We start from the raw sequence: 19,104 nt of genomic DNA, 5'->3' as shown, positions 1-19,104 counted from the left end.
TCCATCTAGAAATAAAAAAATATATATTTTTAAAAATACTGTGGAGAACAGTATTTTCTTCACATGTAGGTAGGCAGCAGAAACTATGTCTCTGGTATTTGGTGAGATGACTGCCACTCCTACTGTTCTACTGGTACCCAGGTGAATGATGTTGGCTTTAAACCAATGGCAAAAGGAAATGCATGCACAGAAAGTAAAAAAGGTGCCAGAGCGCATCTCAACCTTTGTGGTCCTATGATTAGATTTAAACTGGGGGAAGCCAGGACTGTAGTAATTCAGGGGTTCTTTCTAAAGTCCTATCCATTTCTTTTTCTTTTTTTTTTTTTTTTTAAGGTAAAGCATTCTTTTTTTTTTTAACCTTTATTTTATTTATTTATTTTTATGTGGTGCTAAGGATTGAACCCAGTGCCTCACAGGTGCTAGGCAAGCGCTCTACCATTGAGCCACAACCCCAGCCCCAGTCCTCCCCAGTTCTGATGGTTGAAACTTAATAAGCATTCTCTAAATCAAAGTACTGTTTTTTTTACTTGGTGAACACATCTATATATTTTTTAAAAGTACTTACCATAATTTCTGCTAAGGGAACAAATGCAATAACAACTTTGTTGTCCTGGCGAGTCTGGATTTCTTGAATGTTCCCTCTCCTTTGTGCTAAATCTGCCAGGACAGGGCTGAGGTATTCTCTAATCACTGTAACCTCAAGATTCATCAGGGGCTCTAAAACTTGCTTGTCGGCTTTCTTCAGAGCCTAAAGAGATTAAGGAATGTTAACCCCTCTTTCATAAACTGGAAATCAAGTTTCTGCTAAAGAAGAAAGGAAGATTCATAAAAAATGAAATACTGCTCATACTTTTAAACCAAGGACTCTAGCAAACCTGCCTGCTTTAACTCTCTATCCATAGAGATCATGTTTTATAAGTCAAGGACTTCAGTATTTGCTTATACATACTAGTAGCCACATGCCAGAGAGGGCAATCAAGGAGGGCAAATAAAGGAGAGCTTAAAAAAGCAATATAAGAAATTTAACACAGATAATAGAAACATTATCATTTTAAATGATCCCTTTCTTGTATAACACTTTGTTCAGAATCTTAAGACTTCAAAGGCCAACCCAGGCATAGTGGTGCATGCCTGTAATCCCAGTGGCTTGGGATAGTGAGGCCGAAGGATCTTAAGTTCAAAGCCAGCCTAAGCAAATCAGTGAGAACTTGTCTAAATAAAATACAAAATAGGGCTGGGGAATGTGGCTCAGTGGTCAAGTCCCCTGAGTTCAATCCCTGGTACCAAAATAAAAAAAAAAAAAAAAGACTTCAAAGGTCAAGAAGAACAAGCACATAAAGAAAAAACATGGAAAATGAAAATGTCTTTCAGGGGCTGTAGCTGTAGCTAAGTGGTAGAGCACTTGCCTTGCACACCTGAGGCACTGGGTTTGAGCCTCAGTACCACATAAAGAAAATGTCCTTCAGGATAAAAGGATGTAGCAGGAAAAGGTGAAAAGAAGAAATAGGTTAAAACTAAAGACAACTCTATAACTAAAGGGGACATACTGTGCCCATGGAACTCTTCTCAGTTCTCTTTCTCCTTCAGAGTCTTTTCCTTAACAGTATTACCTAATTGCAGAACTTAAAAGCACCTTCTGCACAGCTTCCACAAAAATACTTGCCAGTGTACAGTCTGCTCCAATGGCCAGCTTTGGAACAGTGTCTGAAGCTTCTCCATGTACCCCAAACTCAGGTCATTTTCTTCTCTAAATACTCCTCTGCTGGTCCCTGTTTCTTTTTTGTTTTTTGATACTGGGGATTGAACCCAAGGGTGCTTAACAGCTGAGCCATATCCCCAGACCTTTCTTTTACTTTATTTAGAGACAGGGTCTTGCTGAGTTGCTTAGGGCCTCACTAAATTGCTGAGTTTGGCTTTGAACTTGTGATCCTCCTTCCTCAGCCTCTTGAGCCATTGCGATTACAGTATGCAGCTTGTCCATTTCTGCTGATGACATCACCAGATTCCTGATCAACTGGACATGCTTTTTTTTTTTTTTTTTTAATTTGGTACTGGGCATTGAACTCAGGACACTTAACCACTAAGCCACATCACCAGGCCTTTTTTTGTATTTTATTTAGAGACAGGGTTTCACTGAGTTGCTTACCACCTTCACTAAGTTGTTGAAGCTTGCTTTGAACTTGTGATCCTCCTGTCTTAGCCTCCCAAGCCACCAGGATTACAGGTGTGCACCATAGCCCCCACTGGACATGCATCTTCTACTTCCTTTTCCCAGTAAGCTGTTAACAATTCCTTTCCCATTGCTGGTATCCTAATTCACACCTCATCTACTTCCTGATCTAGATAATCTCTTCCTTATTTCAAACCCTTCTGTACTCTAATTATAATTCTATCTTCAAACACATTATTCACAACTGTTCTCAGAATAGAGTTCAAACTCCTTAATACAGCATATAAAGGTTTCTCTACAGTGACCTCATTTTACTTTTCCAACACTGTGTTTGCACTACTCCTCCCTTCATCTGTTACATTACCTAAAGGAAGGCTTTTCTCTCTGTCTGAAATCCCCTCTGTGTCCAAATCCTTCCAAATCAACATTGCTCAGATACTATGTTCTTTCTAAAAAGTCTCCTTAATTCTCTCCTCCTCAGTTTTTATGGTATTCAACCTATTATAATACTTTGGCTATCTGGCATACTTATTTCCCTTACTAAATCACAAGTTCCTTTAGATGGAGAAATAATAAAATTGTCCTATTTGTGTCCTCATGACCAGTGAACTATAAGCACACTATAGATGGCTCAATAACTATGAAGCACCATTAACTTCTCATAAGCAGTCCTTTACTAGAAGATTAACAAGGTAGGAAAACTTCAATAGAAAGATTTCTCTAGTTAATAAATTAACATCTAAATGTATGCTCTGTAAATTAATTCTCATTTTCCAGTATAAAAAGGCGAATCAGAAATACTTGAACCTCTTTTTTTAAAAACATATTACATTTTAAAGGACAATATAATACGGTTAATGTTAATTTAGAAACATGCATCTTTTTAATTACTGTTATTTCAGTATTAATTTAAGGAGAACTTTAAAATTTACTTGAAGGTAAATGTTCTCAACAATAAAATCATGATTGCAAGTGATATTTCTTACTCTTAAGTGAACAATATTTAGTCTTGCCAGGTGCGGTAGCACACACCTGTAATCCCAGTGGCCCAGGAGGCTGAGGCTGAGCCAGCCTCAGCAACATGGCAAGGCCCTGAGCAACTTAGTGAGACCATATCTCTAAATAAAATATTTTAAAAAGGGCTAGGGATATAACTCAATGGTTAAGTATGGCTGGGTTCAATTCCTGGTGACACCCTCCAAAAAAAAGAAAAAAAAATTTTTAGTCTTAACTTTTCTAAGCATAGCTTTTTCTTTTTAAAATCAAAAAGATTTTTAAGGCATGAATTGATGTGAACATACACTATATACAAAGATATGAAAAATTGTACTCTGTATGTGTAATGAGAACAGTAAAGAATTCCACTGTCGTGTATTTAAAAAATATATAAAATCAGCAAAACTAATAAATAAATATTTTAAAAAGAATGGCTTAGAAAGTTTTGTAATAACTAAACCATTATTTGTTCATTTTGTTGCCTTTTAACAACAGATTTTAAGGAGGATGTTTTTTCTAGAATTAGAATGGATTACAAAGTGACTGAAATAGTGAAGAACTAAGCTTGAAAACCAGATGACGTTGCCTCTTATTTCTATTGACATTCTTAATGAAAATAAGAATACATATTCAAAATTGAATAAAATGTAAGATGTCAAAAAAAAAAAAAGCTTTTTAAGAAGTATGAATTTAGGGTATAGGGGTGTTACTCAATGGTAAAGTATATGCTTATTAGCATGCATGAGGCCCTGGGTTCAATCCCCACACCAAAAAATACCCCACAAATTTGAACTCATGAAAAAAAACAGTAAGCTCAGCCTTCTTAAGTCAGGAACTTGGAGTGTTTATAAGTATGGACGCAAATAAAACTGTACAGAGAACCTGGTACAGTGGTGCACACCTGTAATCCCAGTGGCTTAGGAGCCTGAGGCAAGAAAATCACAAGGTCAAAACCAGCCTCACCAACTTGCTGAGGCCCTAAGCAACTCAGCGAGACCCTGTCTCAAAATAAAAAGGGCTGGGGATACGGCCCAGTGGTTAAATACCCTTGGGTTCAATCCCCAGTACCAAATATAAAAAACACAGAAAATGAGGTCTGAAAAACAGTCAACTTTTAGAATGAACACACAAGATCAGCATTCAGTACACCACACTCCTATTGATCCAGCTCTGGTGGGTCACTGAGGCAAGACGAAGAGGATCTGTAACACTCAAGGACATTGCTCCAGATAACCATACCAAGGCCACAGGCTTGATGCTTTAAGAAGGGAACACATCCTAAATGTGTTATTCAGTAGGACTTTTCTGGTTTCTTGATGAGAGCAATCTTATTTGAATAAACATGAACTGTAAAATTGGAGGGAATCAATACTGATCTTCAGTGTCCTTTGGATTATCATCCAAACTGAATTAACCCCACATCTGTCCTCTATACAAACCTACCAACCAGCTTGTCTCTAAAGGCTCATATCAGGGATGGAAAAGCACAGAATGCCACTTAAGGAAATTTATCTCTTTCCCAAAAATCAAGAGAATATTTTACTTCCAATCTGTGTTACTGGTAATTTCTAAGCTCCTCTTTCAAATAAAACTTGTGATTTAGAAACCAAAAATTCTCCATAACAACACCTATTAACTTTAAGACTCAGAGGAAAGAACAGAAGGGCAGGTTCTGTAAGCACAGCTGCCTGCCAGATCAGTGGTACACTAAGTAATCAAGTTAAAGCAAAAGGATTAAGACAGTCTATACCTTCTGTACACATCTTGAGACACAGGCAGAAATCATAGTTGTGGAGGTACCAGGATGAATTACCAGCAAATGTAAAGTAATTACCACATCTTGAATGGGGGATCCAAGCAATGGTCCTATACAAAGAGGGAAAACTGTATTAGTATTCCATATGTAGTGAGGAGGAGCAGAAGTGCAAAGAAACAGAAAACACTAGTGAAGTTAGGAAAAAACTAAAATAATCTAACAGAAGCAATGATTAGGAGGCTGGGAGTATAATTCAGTGGTACCTTATATACTTAGCATGTGCAAGACCCTGGTTACATCCCCAGCACCAGAAAGAGAAGTGAAAAAAATAAATAAAAGAAAGAAAAAAGAAAAAGGATGACTAAATGGTCAGGTGGAATACTATATGCTTACCTTCAACTGAAGTTTCTTACCTTGAAGGCATGCACTGTGAATTCCATTTTCAATGGCCTCTTGGGAGGCCTTCAAAAGGTCTTCACTGACACTTTCACCATACTCAATCACTGGCACAACAGATGGCTTTTCAGTTGGCCTTGCCTCTAGTTCTACAGTCACAAGATGCCGTTTGTCTCCTAAAATTCTATCTAAGGTATCTAACAACAAATTGAACATGATCTCAGAGAATTGTTCTGGAAAGGTATTAAGGTGTTATAATTGGCAGAATTACAATCAGTAAGCTCACAGTCTCAAAGAAGATAAAGTAGGAGAGATTTAATAATGGTACTAAATACCATAAATACTATTAAAAAATAATGATCAGGGTAAATAGTTCTACCAGATACAAAGCCTCTTCTTCCATGTTTACCACAGTTAAAAACCTGCTCTGAACCACCTGCTAATAATGCCTTAGTGCAAAAATATGTTGAGGCACATGATATTATACTTTCAAACTTCCCAAATATCTTTTGAGATGGAAATTCTTTAAATTAAAAGCATTTATTAAAACGTAATAATGAAATGATAAAAAAATTAAAGAATGCAAAAGGCTAGCTAATGAAAGCTGTTAATACTGCCTACCTATAAACTGTTCAATATCATATATTCTTTCATCAATATTTTATGTACTTATTGTTTATGATTTCCTTCCCCAAAAAATAAGTAAAAATGTTTTTTATAAACCTAAAAACAGCTATTACCAAACTCAACCAACAGCTATTACGAAACTCAACAGCCAACAGCTATTACCAAACTCAAATATTTAACTAAAACAAAAACTATGAGGTATTTAAGTGAATCATGTAACACAGTGACTCCAAGCTCGAAATCATAATGTAATATGCTCCCACCACTAGTTTTTTGAACATTTCTTCTTCCCATATCACAATGTTCCACCGCCTGCTTATTTTGATAGTAACTTGCTCCTTATTAATACTTCCTACCCCCTTTTATTTCACAAAAAAAAATAATAAATTTTGTATTTCCCATCTGTTAATTCCAATATCCAAAGTCTTAGCAGGTCTGACGTTTTGTTATTTTTACTGCCCTTTTTTTTTTCTCATTGAGCTTTTTCTCAGTTTCATGATTTAAAAAAAAAAAAGGAAAGAAAATCTGAGTTTATAGTCCTTTATCTGTGGGAATTTGAGGCCTGGGTTGAAGACCTACCATTCTCTGGAGAGGTTTTTTTGATTTTTCCCTGGGATGCTACCAAACAATGAACACTTAACACTAAATTCCTTTCGGAGTTTTTAGGGCATATTGATACTGTAAATTAGACTAAAAACCCATATCAGAAGCCTATAATTAAAAATTCTCAAAAATTTTAAGGCTATCTTCAGAGACAACCATGTTTCCTTGCTCTATGCTCTTGTGGACATTTTTCATTGTTAACTCTTTCTATCAGGATGTGAGTCTCCACTGTTGGGTTACAGATGATAACAGATTCGATATCTGTTTCCTCTTCCTTTTGGTCTCTGGAAATTTGTTACATTCTAACTAGGTCAGACATTCTAAGGGTATTATTTGTTCCAGGTATACAGTCCAAAAACAGAACTCTTGCATCATTTGTTCCTATAGTTTAATTTTTTAAACTTTAGTGAAATACAATCACCTAGACATTTCATTATTTATTTATTTATTGTAACTAGGGATTAAACTCAGAGGTGCTTTAGCACTCTAACCCTTTTTATTTTTTATTTTGAGACAGGGTTTCACAAAGTTGCTGATGCTGCCCTTGAACTTTTGATCCTTCTGCTTCAACCTCCTAAATAGCTGGGATTATAAGAGTGCACCACCATGCCCAGCCTTCACAAATTATTGAGGTACTTAAAAGTACCTGGTTATACTGAACATCTTTTTTCTACATTATTTCACAAACCTATGTTTTCCCTTGGGGTTGAGTAGCAATAATAATTTTGTTATTTTGCTTAAAGGAACTAATCTGAAATTATATGTAGAAAAGCCATGAGTTCTCACATTTCAGATGAAAAATGTAAAAACTATACTTTCTCAAGAATATTATCAGTAAAAGATTTCCATATTTATTAAAGTAGAATTGACTTTTCCCTTCACTTTTAGAGTAAAAATAACACACTGACTTCAAATTCTTATACTTGTTTGGTGCTGAAGATTGGGATAAGCCACCCATTTCACTGCCTTATCATGCCCTATGACCACTGAACAGCACATCAGTTTGATGCGTGACTCATCCAGTAGATGTTGTCTATGGTAATGACACAGGACAGTCTGTTTAAAACAAATGAAAAGATCTATATACATTAAAACTGTGGAAGACAGTAGTGACTGTGAACCCTATATTAAGCAATTAAACAGAAAGAGGAGAAAATAAAAGCATCAAGACCTAAATCTTTTATTTTTTACCTGTGGCACGAACTGAATTTAGGATGGTCTCTCGGTATGCCACCTGGAGAGGCCCTAGATAGGTCTCTAGGCCATATTCCCTCTTGATCCGGTCATGAATAATCTCAATATGTAATTCCCCCATACCACATAGGATAGTCTGGGATGACAAGGGAAAAAGGATATGTATTGTAAAATATTATATAAAAGTATGATACTAATATGTATTTAAGTAATTTTTCATCAATTATAAACTCAGTTTCCTTTGCAATTTCTTTAGTGGGGGGACAGGCTCCTACATCAAAAGTTTTTTACTTTTCTGACTAGAATAACAAATCAAATCACTTGGTTATTCTCTCCTTCCATAATAGTTCAATTATAATCTGAGTTGGTTGCATCTAACTAGAACTGCACTTCCTGACAATAAAGCTAAGCTCTAGTCAATGGAACATGAGTGCAAATAATATTTATAACTCCTGGACTATGCCTTTAAGAGGAGGGTAAAGCCCTTTTTCTAATCAATGAAGTAGGCAACTGTGCTGAAACTGGCTGAGGGCAATACCACGTGAACAGAGAAGACAGCCTTCTCCCAAAACATTTTCCAACCATCCTAGGTACCTTACAGTTTTATGAACAGTCAAAACCTGCAAACTCATTTGAATCTTCATGTGACAGAGAAACTTTCACTTTTCTTTTTTTTTTTTTTTCAGTTTATTCCATTTACTCAAAGTATCTCATTTCACCTATAAACAAAAAACAGTTTCTAATTACAAAAACAGTTTCTAATTACTCTTGGAATCCTGGGTTTTGGAACCAGACTTCTGAGTTTGGAATCAGGAAGATCTGAGTTAAAAATCTAACTTTGGCATTTAACTGAGACTTCTGAGTGAGTCCCGTTAGACTTCTGAACCATGAGAGGTTCCTCGTCTGTGCAAATGAGGTTGGCAACAGGTTGTAACACAGGGTGGGGCACGTGGTCTGCTCTCTGTGCACTGCAATGCCCCTCTGATAACTCCTCTTTGATCTCTCATGCCTATCTTCAATTCCCATTTTCAAGATGATTATATAAAGTACTGTTACATGATTATGTATTCACGGATTTTTTAAAAAGATCTCCCCAATTTAGAGCTGGATTTAGATTACTAAAGATTCTCCAATCTATACTATTGAAATAAGGAAACTCAGCTAAAACTTTCACTTTTCTGAATCAATATTTTTTTGGGTCCTTGTTAGAACAACCAAACTGGCATCAAAATCAGTGAAGTAATCATTTCTTCTCAACAATGAAAGTTACACATAAAGAAAGTCTTTTGTGAATAAGAAAGAACACATTGCAAGGTGTATGTATTTGCTTTTGTTCATATGCCATTTGTGTACTACACCCAGAGAGACATGGCCTTTGATCTTGGCTACTGGGAGGTAGCCTTTGGAAAGTCCTACCTTATAGAAATATCTCGTGGGTTAGCCCATCAGACAGTCTAATAATGTGATTTATGATGTGGACTTTGGAATGAACCCATACTAACAACTCTACCTTTTAGAAAAACTAGAGAATAAACTATTAGCTCAAAACTATAGGAGGCCTAGATACTAAAGGTTAACCAGAAAGGCAGTATGTATCAAGTTCTAATAAAAATTCTGAACACACAATTTTTGGGTGAGCATCTTTGTTTGGCAATACTCAGCCAGAAGGATAACATGTTCCTGAGGATGAAGGATAAAGAACACTTTGCATTTAGAACCCTCCCAGACTCGCTCCATGTGTCTTCTTCCTTTGGCTGGTTCTAATTTGTATCCTTTCATTATAGTAAAACTGTAATCCAACTTTTTTTTTTTTTAAAAAAAAAGGACTGGTTGGTATATAATTGCTATTTTTTAATACAAAGTTAAAAAGCAAATTACTTAGGAAAGAAGCAAGTTGTGTATAAATACAAACAGAATGAGTAATATGTATTTGTACATATATATTTGGAAAAAATTATACTGTGCTGAATAATATAGCCCAGTTATAAAAGAGATACTTGGGAACAAAGAGTGGAAAGGCATTCATCAAGTTTCCACAGTGATTTCCTGTGTAAAATGGGATGAAGGACAGAGAGGGGGACTTTAATTCTTTACTTCATACACTGCACATTATCTGCTATTTAAAAAAAAAAAATTATTTACCATCTTTTAGATAACTGTTTTTTGAATAAAATTTTCTGTTTTAGTTACTGTTATTGTGGTCTTTAGGATCAATTTAAATGACCACTTCTTTTACCTGGTATGAGGGAACATGAAATATTCCATATTTTCTGGATTAAATCAATTTATTCTTTTTAAAGACAAATTTATAATATTTAAAGGAATTACCTCACATAAATTTTGCCCTGCCCTCCTAAAAAGAGGTGCAGAAAGTTATTTAATTTTTTTCTTAATAAATCAGGAACACCTACTTTTCAGTGCCATATCAGCACCTACTTTAGAACCTATGTCCTCCCAAGTTATCAGACTGTATCTGACATTCCCATCCATTTTACATGTGCTAGTGTCATTAAAGCACCTTCCAGACCCCCTAGTAAAAAACTCTCAGTGTAAGAGGCTCAAGGCTTTGCCCTAAAAGTTAAACTTTACTCGAAACTTCACAAAATGCGGTTTGATGGAAGGTCAAAAAATGCAGTTTATACATAGGGAATTAAGGAGAATTTGTTTATTCAGCTTAATAATCAACATAAATAATCGGAATTTTATATTACAAATAAAAAAAGCTATTTTTTTCAGGAGCACCGATCAATCAACATTCTAGATACATGCACACATGTGCACACACACTCACTGAAGCACTTCTGGGGTTAAGTAATAATGTACATACTTGTCCAGAGTCAGGATCCAGCCTTACTTTCAAACTGGGATCTTCACGCTGAAGGCACTTCAATGCACGATCCAAATCTAGGGGATAAACAACTGTTATCTTTATATTGCACTTTTTTTTATATAATTACTGTATGTTCTAATGGGGAAACTTGTTGAACAAGGGAATTTTCAAACTGCCATAAATGTTTTGTAGAAAATAAACCAAAGAGATATAATAGTGAGGGAAGGCTATTTGACACTGGATAATCTGGGAAGGCATCTCCAGGATAATTTAAGTAAAGACAAAAAACAAAACAGCAAGCTATAAGCAAAATCTTTATGTAAAAAAAAAAGGGGGAGCTAGGGCTGTAGTTCAATGGTAAAGTGCTTGCCTCGCATGTGTGAGGCACTGGGTTCAATTCTCGGCACCACATAAAAATAAATAAAGATACTGTATGTTCATCTACAACTAAATAAATATTTAAAAAAAGAAGAAGAAGAAGAATTCTAGATAGAGGGAATGGTGGTGCAAAGAATGATTTAATGTTTAAAAAAAGCAGCAAGAAGGCTGACAGCCAAAGATATGTGGGTAAAATGAAGAGTAGAATCAGTGAAAGGAAGATGTGTGGCAGGGATCATATCATAAAAGGTCTTACAGACCACAGTGAGAAGTTTGGGTTTACACTGTGAAGTCACTGGAAGCACTTAAAGGGGACACTTGACATTATCTGATTATATTTTACAAAGATAAATCTAGGAGCTGAAAAAAATGCAAAATGACTTCAGAAGAGTGGCAATAATAAGAACCTAGCAAAAAAAAAAAAGACAAAATTAAATCATGAATAACCAGATACTGATATGATCCCTCCATGATAATTTATCATAACCACAGGAGAAATGGGAATATACTATCTGCATTAAACACGGCATCTAACGTGAAGTGATATTTTAATACAACCAATAATACAATTGATACTTCTTCTTTATAAAAGAACTTTATTTTCTTTATTTCTTTAGATATAAAGTATAGCTGAGACCAAAAAAAAAAAAAAAAACCCCAAAATAAAAAACTAAGCTACAGATTAATGAGTTAATCTATCAGTCAAACATTCAAAGTGTTCTTGGGTATATAAAACAGGACTTCTAGACCTGTACTATATGAACAAAAGTCACTAGCCATTTGTATTATTAGTCTGAACTAGTAGATGCTGTAATAAATGTAAAATGCACACCAGTTTATAAAAATTAACACAAAAGAGAATGTAAAATATCAATACTTTTTAAAAATATTGGTTTCATATTGAAATGATAAAAATACAGATTGAATATCCCTTGTCTGAAATACTTGGAACCAGAAGAGTTAGATTTCAGAGTACTTTGGATTCTCAGGTTAGGGAAGCTCAATCTGTATTTGATATACTGGATTAAATGAAGTATATTATTAAAACTAATATTTTATTCAGCTGTAAGAAATTTTGAGTTACATATGTGGATCGTGTTAATTTCTTTTTTTAAATTTTTAGCTGTAGATGGACACAATAACTCTATTTTATTTATTTATTTTTATGTGGTGCTGAGAATCAAACCCAGAGCCTCACATATGCTAGGGAAGCCCTCTACCACTGAGCTACAACCTCACCCCATCTAGAAAATGCTTTTAGACCCTTGACACTGGAAAGTAGGACCTAAGGGCCAGCAATGCTGGCATCTCCTAGAGACTGAGGAAAATGCAGACTGAGGTTTTAAACCTACTGAGTCAGAGTCTACATTTTAACAAGAATCCCAAAGAGATGTGCATACACATTCAAGATTAAGAAGCATTATTTTAGATAATATTTTAAATACCTACAGATACTCAATAACTATGTATGACTCTGGTTTTTGGAATGAAAAGGTAGTTTTAAACTTTATTATAAAATAAATTCATTCAAAAATAGTTAAAAAGACTTACCCTCTGGAGGGCTTATTGTGATGAAAACATGGTATTATAACAAAGGGTACTGAGTCCTATAACAAGACTATTGAGAAAATATAACAGGAGCACAGAAAAAGGAACATGTATATCTGCTTAAAATAAAGTTAGGGAGTCCCAGGGAGTCCCAGGGAGTCCCAGGAAGTCCCCGGCTCTCAGGGCCTAGGACTTTCCAGCCAATGCCCACTGAGAAGACCTTCTTTGGACACAAAACTATTTCTCCTAAAGCAATTAAAGGTTTGGATTCTTAGATATAAAATTGGCTGGAGCAACTTAACTGCAATCTTGAAACTTAAGTTCTGGTCCTTACACTACATTTGAAATTTAAAATTACTTTCATATATATTTAAAAGAATTCATACGTTACTTTCTTCAGGCAACCCATCCCTCAAACACCAGGTCAATCCTGAAATAACTAGGTGTGCCCACTTCGATGTAACAAGTGGCAGGATTCTCTTTTTTTTTTTAATTTATTTTTTTAGGTGTAGTTGGACACAATGCCTTTTTTAAATTTATTTATATGTGGTGCTGAAGATTGAATCCAGGGCCTCGCTAGGCAAACGCTCTACCACTGAGCCACAACCCCAGCCCAGCAAGATTCTTCATTACATGATCCTTCTCCATCAGAGTCCACACTACACCTACTGGCCTGAGGGCATTTTAAGGTACCAGGATAGTTGCTGCTATACCTGTCTTAATTTAAATGCTTTTCCTCACCACCTGGACAAAAAAGACCCAGTTTCCTTCTATATTTGGGGCTTTCTTAAATCTACACTTAGATTTTTTTCATGTGAACTACACCTGGGTAGGTGAGGAACTGAATCCCTTTCATGGCTTAGGATTTTCTCTTTCTTTTCCCACTGAATCCTCCAGAAGATATGGGAAGGAAATAAAGTTTTTATTTTTTTATATCCTATAAGTCCAGGGAAAAAAAACTAGAAGGTCTGTCCTTAGTCTAATACAGCAATTCACCGAGAGCTTGATAAAGAAGCACAACTTGATTTCAGACATAGAGAAAAAGTAAACATTTTACAGGGAGATACATGCAGGGGTTACCATCCTAATGTGAAAATAGCGGAGCACAATGGTACATTCTTGTAATTACAGCAACTCAGAAGGCTGAGGCAGAAGGATCTGAGGGAGGCCAGTTCAGGCAACTTAGTGAGACCCTGTCTCAAAATAAAAAGGGCTAGAATTTTCAAGTATATAATATATTGTTATTAACTCAGTAACTATGCTATACTATAGATGTCTTGAATTTATTCTTCTGTCTAATCAAAATTCTATACCCTTTGACCAACATCCTCCCCTGCTCTACCCTTGCCCAGCCCCTAGTAACCACATTCTGCTCTCTGTTTCCATGATGATCTCAGAGGATTTTAGATGAACCTATGAACTTTAAAGAATGAGATCACACAGTGTTTACAAACTTCAATCATAAGGGTGCCATCTCACAATTTTTCTTCACTTTTCTTTTTCTTTTTTTGGTACCAGGAGCACTTAATCACTGAGCCACATCCTCAGCCCTTTTTTATATTTTATTTAAAGACAGGGTCTCACTGAGTTGCTTAGGGCCTCGCTAAGTTGCTGAGGGTGGCTTTGAACTCACAATCCTCCTGCCTCAGCCTCCAGAGCTGCTGGGATTACAGGCATGCGCAACTGCACCTGGCTTCCTAATATATTCCTTATTTTTTTCCTACAAACTAACTCATCATTATTTTTACTCAAAATTATTTTTAAAAGATTTCAAAAGAAAAAAATAAAAATAAAAAAAGCTGGGGATGTGACTCAGTGGTACAGCATCCCTGGATTCAATCCCCAATACCACAAAAAAAAAAAAAAAAAAAAAAAAAAAAAAACCAGCAATGCAAAAAGAACATAACATCTTTAGGAAATCAGATCTACTTTACCAAAGAAGCATAAGACATAAGCACTCACTTTATTTTTATTTTTGTTTGAGTGGAAAAAGAGGGTACAAAAAGGAGAAAGTTTTAGGAAATGAGGGCAGGCAAGAAGGCTACGGCAGAGACTGCTAGCCTTCCACTCCACTCTGTGGCTCCCTACTTAAGACCTTTGTATCAGTCTCCCTTGAGATCAGTGTTGGCCAATGACATATAAGAAATCTTTTTTTTTTTTTTTTTTTTTTTTAAGAGAGAGTGAAAGGGAGTGAGAGAGAGAGAGAGAGAATTTTAATATTTATTTTTTAGTATTTGGCAGACACAACAACTTTGTTTGTATGTGGTGCTGAGGATTGAACCAGGGCCGCACGCATGCCAGGCGAGCGCGCTACCAGTTGAGCCACATCCCCAACCCCATATAAGAAATCTTAAGAGGGAAGTGGGTATAGCTTGTTCCTCCCTCTTACTCTTTTCTGCTCTCAGAAGCTCCACAATGATATCCATGGCTCTACCAGCCACCATAGGAACTATGCATGCAGACAGTGGAGCAGAAAAACTGGAGCCCGAGTGCCCTGGGGATTTGTGGAGCAATCCTCTAACCAAGGGACTAACAAATCTTTCACAAGAGAGAAAAATAAACTTTGACATTATTAAGACAATCTAACTGGAAATTATATAGGTGGAGTCATGAGCTTTACATTTCACACTAAGGAGTTTGTGTGATAAGTAATAAGAAACCACTGAAGAATTTTTAGCTAATATGCCAAATAAAGTACGTAACTCTCAAAAGCCCAAGCAATATTAGCTTGTAAATATTAATATTTTCACTGGGTTCTAAAGATTGATTAGAACATAAGGTAAAACAGCACTTTTATACACAAGAAACTGAATTAGTTATGAATCAGTTACTATCTAATCTAATATACTAGAAGGGAAGGTCTAAGGACAATTATTTGAAATCCCAGATAGCACAAGAACAAGAGTAAGGAAGAATATGAAAAGAAAAAAATAAACAAGATAAAAGAAAAAAAGTACAAATAAAATCTAATTCAATCACATAAGACATTTCCTTAGGGTATATTGTAACCATTTTATATAAGTCATCAGAACACTATTTAACTGATATATGAAGACTATTTGTACCTGGCTGCTTAGCCACTGATGGAGGTTCTATGGTACAGAAGAAAACAGGTTCTGGAATTTCCACTCCAGCCAACAGAAGTCTGTCTGCTTCCCTATTTTGTTTATGCTTCTTTTCTCCCTCCCGTTTGGCTTGACGAGCTGCAGCTAATGCACTGGATTTGGATGAGACAATGGTGTCTCCAGTGGCAGTCTGCAAGCAAACAGAACAACTGGAACGAAACAGGTTCTTGGAAAACATTCATCTCCCACTAAGAATCATTAATAAGAAAAATCTTGACTTTTCTCATCAGAACTTAGGAGAAATAAATTCAGAAAGTTCATTATAACTTTTCATAAGTAAAACTCAACTGGTATAAGAATTCTATCCAAAATATTGCAGTAATAAATTTTAATAAACAATAAAACACACACACAAACACAAACCTCATATTCAAAATCCATTTCTTTAACAAATAAATGTACCTGTCTACATTTTCAATCACAAAAAAAGAGGTTAAGTAGAGGTCCCTTAAAGTGTTTTAACATCAGTAAGAATTTTTTTTACAGAAAATTGCGTATTAATTATAAAATTAACCAGAATACCATTGACCAGCCATAATTGATAGTGTCTACATAGTTAAGAGTCCAGTTACTCTTTAAAACTAAAATTTCACTTTTAACCTTTTATGTCATGAAGTTCTAAGCCAGTTTCCTTCTCATTAAGGACAGTCCTACTGATACAATACTCCAAAAATACCTTTAGAGTTCCATTAAATACAAACAAGGAGCACAGGACACTTTAATACCAGAAATCTAATATCCACACTATGAGAATTTTTTACTAAAGGATACTGAACTTGCAATCAATCATGAAGCGTTCCAAATGTTAAAAGTAATATTATCCAAATGACAGATACAAAGTTTAATGATAAAACTCTACCTGACTTAATCCACATAAAGTAAATGTCCTTAGTTTTAATCCACCCAAAATATAATCAGAATCAAGTATTTTTATCCATTCATCCTAAAAATTTCTTCATACTGTCTACTATACACAATCACTGATCTACAGACTGTGGTAGAAATGTGAGCAAAAGAAACAAAAACCCTTGCCCTCATGGAGCCTTTATTAGCAAATTATCTTTTAGTTATTATCTAATTATAAAGTTAGATTTAATTTTCTGTATGATCAAGACAGGTAAAAACCCAATGGGAAAAAGGCAATATTTAAACAACCTTAAGACATATATGTATCTATAAATAGAATATTTTACTTGGATGTGAACTTTATATGTATATAATCCATCCTGTTACCTTCTATAGTTTACTTTTCTATCAAATGAATGATAGTCAACCATGTTAATTAATATGCCACAATATTCATTATTCTACTGATGGACATTTAGATTTTTTATAAATTTTTTGCTATTAAAAAATACTTGTAACTAAATATTTAAACTACTATTTTCTAGAGAAATCATTTGGTCATTTACCTGTTTAAGCCCAACAGTCAAAGCGATGTTACCAGCAGTCAATGAAGGGATTTCTACATGTTGGTCAGCAAATGGCAAAAGCAGACGACTTATTCTCTCCCTTTAAAACCATGATTTATGTTAGTCAAGTACTTTTAAAGAAATGAGTACAGTTTTGAAAAATAACCTAAGCTTCTACTTACGTGCAGTTTCCATTAATATTATGGATGGCCAACTGGGGCTTTAGCATTCCCGAGTAAATACGCATAAAAACCACTGGGCCTCTCTGCTTGTCATGAAGAACTTTAAATGCCAGTGCGCATAAGTCACCCTTATACCACTGCCTATAAAAGAAAGAGGATATTACAGAAAGGTCTATAAAATATACTTCCCACATATCTATACAGAGCAAACCAGAATCACTGCAGAAATTTAATTTTAATGTCTTCCAAAGACCCCTCATATTCTTGGAGTACAGCTATCTATGTCTATTAAGTAATGATGTGATGCACCTTTCTTCCTCCACTGACTGAATTATTTAATGGAGATCTTACCACTAATTCTTCAAAACTAAAAATAGTGAATTCTCTTCCAAATATTACCTCTATTTGCAAATAATTTATTTGCTAAGACCTCTCTTTCAAAAAGCATATCTGGGAACATCATACCATTCTCAAGAAGCCCACACAGGGTGAACAAATGGGTTCTTTCCCATTATTGCTTTCACTCTCCCTCACTTTTTGTTCCCTGCATAACCATAAATATCTACAGTACATACATGAACTTGTTTATATAGCCAACGTTCTTACAGAATTATGTTCTTAAATTCTTTATTGATGGGTTTTTAGAAAGTCCAAATTTTCCCCAAATTGCCAAATTTTGCACATAGGTACATCTTTCTGAGGTGAGACCATTTTTATTAGTCTCAAAGAAGTCTACATGACTCAAAATAGATTAAACATTTCTATTATAGGAGTTCTTCAATCTTACTCCTATTCCTTACAATTTAACAAATACTAATCTAGAGTACTTACTATATATACCAGTTTGTTCTTATGCTTAACACTAATTCACTGAGTTGATAGAACCCTAGGACGTAGATCCTGTTCTTTGATTTTATAAATGGAGATGTTAAGCAACATGGAAGAGCTGGGATTTAAATCCATCAATACATATTCCATGCACAATCACTTTACCATTATGCCCTTCAAATTTACAGATGTGAAAAGTTATTAATGAAAAAATAATAAAATCAATAAAAAAGAAAAGTTATTAATGAATGAATGTCCTAGTTAGCAAATTAAAGCCCACTTCTCTGCTCATCTGCATAATGCTCGCTCAGATTTTAGAGAATTTATTACCTAAGTATAATGCTGTTAATTGCAATAGGAGTAAAACAATGACTTCCTTATAGCCACAAAACATTTTGAGCTTATGAAAAATTCATAAGTCTAGATGTATATAAATGTATCTACTGATTATTTAACAAACTTTTTTTTTTAAACTAAGATGACAAGGTCAACACTTAAACACATACACAGTGAAAAGCCACAACCTAGCTCCATTTATAAACATGGAATAGAAGAGATGATGACAAATGTCCCTTTCACATAAAAGTTACTATGGCTCTATGTTATGTTATGTTCAAAGATATTCTTCACCACTGATGAGGTCTATTTGTGTTTTCAAGACTTGGAATTTAATCTCTGAGACTGCTACTTACAGAAATTCATAGTTGCGCTCTTCAGGTGAAGGCAAGTACATAGTAATAGCATCTAATAAAGGCTGTACACCTTTGTTTTTCAGGGCACTTCCACAAAGAACAGGCACAGCCACCTGAGCCACTGTTACTCTGTGTATTGCAGTCTGTAGCTACAAAGCAGAAATATAAACAAGCATTAACTTTGTGTAGCATATACTGATTCTGCCAGAATCTCTCTAAATAAGAGGCCTTCCCAAACCATCCATGTAAAACGGTGGCACTCTTTACCATACTTCCACCATTATTTATGGCTTTTTCTTTACAATGATAATTATTGTAAAGATCTGGCATGTCCAGCTGCATATTTATTACCTGCCTCTTGTTCATT

General features: G+C 35.1%; 1 protein-coding gene across 4 annotated transcripts in view; it reads right to left on the bottom strand.

Moving 5' to 3' along the window:
* The window catches only part of Gfm2 (GTP dependent ribosome recycling factor mitochondrial 2), a 61,438-nt gene that overhangs the window by 16,025 nt on the left and 26,309 nt on the right, over positions 1-19,104 (bottom strand). For all 4 annotated transcript variants that reach the window (XM_026404100.2, XM_026404102.2, XM_026404101.2 and 1 more), the window contains 9 exons: positions 18,738-18,886; positions 17,218-17,358; positions 17,036-17,135; positions 15,564-15,753; positions 10,570-10,646; positions 7,740-7,878; positions 5,336-5,515; positions 4,917-5,032; positions 566-748 (listed from right to left, as the gene is read on the bottom strand). In XM_026404100.2, the coding sequence (XP_026259885.1) occupies positions 566-748; positions 4,917-5,032; positions 5,336-5,515; positions 7,740-7,878; positions 10,570-10,646; positions 15,564-15,753; positions 17,036-17,135; positions 17,218-17,358; positions 18,738-18,886 (1,275 nt within the window). The remainder of the gene's footprint in view (positions 1-565; positions 749-4,916; positions 5,033-5,335; positions 5,516-7,739; positions 7,879-10,569; positions 10,647-15,563; positions 15,754-17,035; positions 17,136-17,217; positions 17,359-18,737; positions 18,887-19,104) is intronic.

The sequence above is a fragment of the Urocitellus parryii genome, chromosome 1 (assembly GCF_045843805.1).
Source record: "Urocitellus parryii isolate mUroPar1 chromosome 1, mUroPar1.hap1, whole genome shotgun sequence".
NCBI classification, from domain to species: Eukaryota; Metazoa; Chordata; class Mammalia; order Rodentia; family Sciuridae; genus Urocitellus; species Urocitellus parryii.
The sequence above is the reverse complement of the archived record's forward strand: the minus strand, read 5'-3'. Positions and strand labels throughout refer to the sequence as shown.